Below are 2,642 nucleotides of genomic sequence, written 5' to 3'. Positions count from 1 at the left end.
GCTGTAGTCAAAGTATATGTCATTGAAATAAGGCAAATTAAGTAACAGTTCATCCTAAAATGAAAATGTATCATTTCTAATACTCACAACATCCCAGATGTGTATGACTTTCTTTATTCTGCAGAACACAGATGAAGATTTTTAGAAGAATATTTCAGCTCTGTAGGTCCATACAATGCAAGTGAATGGTGACCAGAACTTTGAAGCTCCAAAAAGTACATAAAGGCAGTAAATGATTACTTTTATGCTGCATTTATGTGCTTTATGGAGCTTCAAAGTTCTGGTCACCATTCACTTGCATTGTATGGACCTACAGAGCTGAAATATTCTTCTAAAAATCTTCATTTGTGTTCTGCTGAAGAACGAAAGTCACATCTGGGATGGCATGAGGGTGATGAGAGAACTTTCATTTTTTGGGTGAACTGTCCCTTTAAGAACTTTTATATTTGTCAGTTAACATGCCAAAAAATATATTTCTTTTTACATGTAAGAACAGTTAAGGTGTTATTAATGACTTACAATATGATTTGAGATGAAAACCATCGTGTTATGAATTATTTATGAGGTTAAATTCAACAAATGCAAAAGGTGTTTGTGGATTCTGAACACAATAGGAGGGTTAAAGCGAGTTCTTCTTCATTTGGAGTTTTAGTACAGGTCTCAGCTCGCCATCTGTCTATGGGAGTGTGACCTCACACCTCCCAAATCACACGTGCCAAGTGCAAGGCGTGAACACACCGTTTGGCACGAGTGTGCGCATGTGAATTTAAGGCTGCAGACTTCAGTTTGAGCATCATTCCGATCAGAATCACCAGCACGGACTTACATCTTCAGCTCTCTGCTTCTGTTTTTCATGGACACTATGGAGGGAATCACTTTCACAAATGGATTCAACTCTACAATGAATGCAAAGGATGCAACGCAGCCCTGGAGACCCTGGATCAGGAAAGAGCATCATGCACAGAATACTGCCACTTATTCGGTAAGTTTACAAACCATATGTGTTTTAAAAACATATTCTTACATAGTTGAAAACTATGACCTCCCTTATATAAAAGTATCACATTTTAACATATTAGTTAAGTTCAAACAGACTAACTCATGACTTCTGTAATGAGCAGATCAATTAACTGGTGTCCTCCTCTTCCTCAACAGCCCTGTGAAAAACCAGCTCGAAATTCAACTGATGTACAACAGTTTAAACTCCCTGTGATCACACACCCTGTAAAGTAAGTACTTTATTTTACTTTTTATAAGGCCAGGATGATGTGTTGTGACTTGCATTACGAACCAATCTTAATCATTTCCTCTGCCTTTTGAAAGCTCATTCCACACACACACACTTCTCCTTTATGTTTAGTTAGTACGTGTTGAAGGCTACTTATTTTGCAACTTTTTAAAACTCTTTGAATTTCTCTATTTACTAGATTATATACATTGCAATGAGTTCATAGAGCAGAATAAATGCATGACTTTGTACCTGTACCAAGACAATAAAACGCTTGATTATGACGTTTAAACTCTTCCTCTGCAGGTTATTCTGGCCCAAATCTCGATGTTTTGATTACTTGTACCAGGACGCTGAGATTCTCTTAAAGAATTATCCGGTTCAGGCCACCATCTGCCTGTATGAGGAGTCAGACAGTGATGAAGATGAGGACGAGGATGAGAAAGACCTCAACTAAAGGCCTAAATCACTCGACCTGCCTTTATTTATAGACTCCAAATTCTGATTTTACTTTATTTAGTCCATTTTTGTAAATCGCTGCTGTATATAAGTGTGTACAGAATATAGGTTCCTCTGGAAGTTAAATGTAAATATATTCTATTTTTAGTATTTATGATAAATTATTTTACTCCCAACTGTAACTTATTTCCTCGAAATAAATATGCGAATATGAACTTTTGATTTTGGTCATTATTTGAACCGTGGTGTTATAGTTATATTTAAACTAAATTAAATATATACAATTTTATCAGTTAAATTTGATAAAAAACATAGGCTAAAAAAAAAAGTTTTTTTATTTTAGTTCTATATATATATATATATATATATACACACACACACACACACTTTATATACTGTTTATTGTCTATGTTTCGTACATTATTTAACTTGCCAACAATCACAACCATCTCATGTACAAATAAAATAAAATAATGTTTATGATGCTCTTATACATCGACACAGTCTTATTTTTATTATGACTATTTTCCACATTTTACAATAATAGTAGTAAACTCATCAAAACTGTTAAATATTACAGATGGAAGTATGGGAATTATGTAGTGACCAAAAACTTTTTTTTTCTTATTTTCAATTTTTTTTTGTCCCCTTTTCTCCCCAATTTTGAATACCCAATTCCCACTACTTAGTAGGTCCTCATGGTGGTGTGGTTACTCACCTCAATGCAAGTGAATGGTGACCAAAAAAGCACATAAAGGCAGCATAAAAGTAATCCATAAGACTCCAGTGGTTTAATCCATGTCTTCAGAAGAGATATGATAGATGTGGGTGAGAAACACAACAATATTTAAGTCCTTTTTTAACTCTGCACTTTATCATTTACATCTGAAAGTGAAAGTTAAAGTGGAGATTTAGAGTAAAAAAGGATTTCAATATTGCTCTGTTTCTCACCCAC

General features: G+C 34.4%; 1 protein-coding gene across 1 annotated transcript; it reads left to right on the top strand.

Moving 5' to 3' along the window:
* Positions 1–381: 381 nt before the first annotated feature.
* LOC127436465 (protein ripply2-like) lies at positions 382–1,895 on the top strand. Its single transcript, XM_051690636.1, has 3 exons — positions 382–982; positions 1,156–1,229; positions 1,535–1,895. The coding sequence occupies exons 1-3, from the start codon at positions 854–856 to the stop codon at positions 1,683–1,685; spliced, it is 354 nt and encodes a 117-aa protein (XP_051546596.1). The 5' UTR covers positions 382–853; the 3' UTR covers positions 1,686–1,895.
* The last annotated feature ends 747 nt before the right edge of the window (positions 1,896–2,642 follow it).

The sequence above is a fragment of the Myxocyprinus asiaticus genome, chromosome 47, assembly GCF_019703515.2.
Source record: "Myxocyprinus asiaticus isolate MX2 ecotype Aquarium Trade chromosome 47, UBuf_Myxa_2, whole genome shotgun sequence".
Taxonomy (NCBI): Eukaryota; Metazoa; Chordata; class Actinopteri; order Cypriniformes; family Catostomidae; genus Myxocyprinus; species Myxocyprinus asiaticus.
Note: the sequence above shows the minus strand (reverse complement) of the source record. Positions and strands in the feature narration are given on the sequence as shown.

Bases quoted from the DNA above. Each gene is read 5' to 3' on its own strand.
- LOC127436465 (XM_051690636.1), top strand. From the start codon at position 854: ATGGACACTATGGAGGGAATCACTTTCACAAATGGATTCAACTCTACA. The intron at 983-1,155 runs GTAAGTTTACAA...CTTCCTCAACAG, and splicing joins AGAATACTGCCACTTATTCG to CCCTGTGAAAAACCAGCTCG. The intron at 1,230-1,534 runs GTAAGTACTTTA...CTTCCTCTGCAG, and splicing joins GTGATCACACACCCTGTAAA to GTTATTCTGGCCCAAATCTC.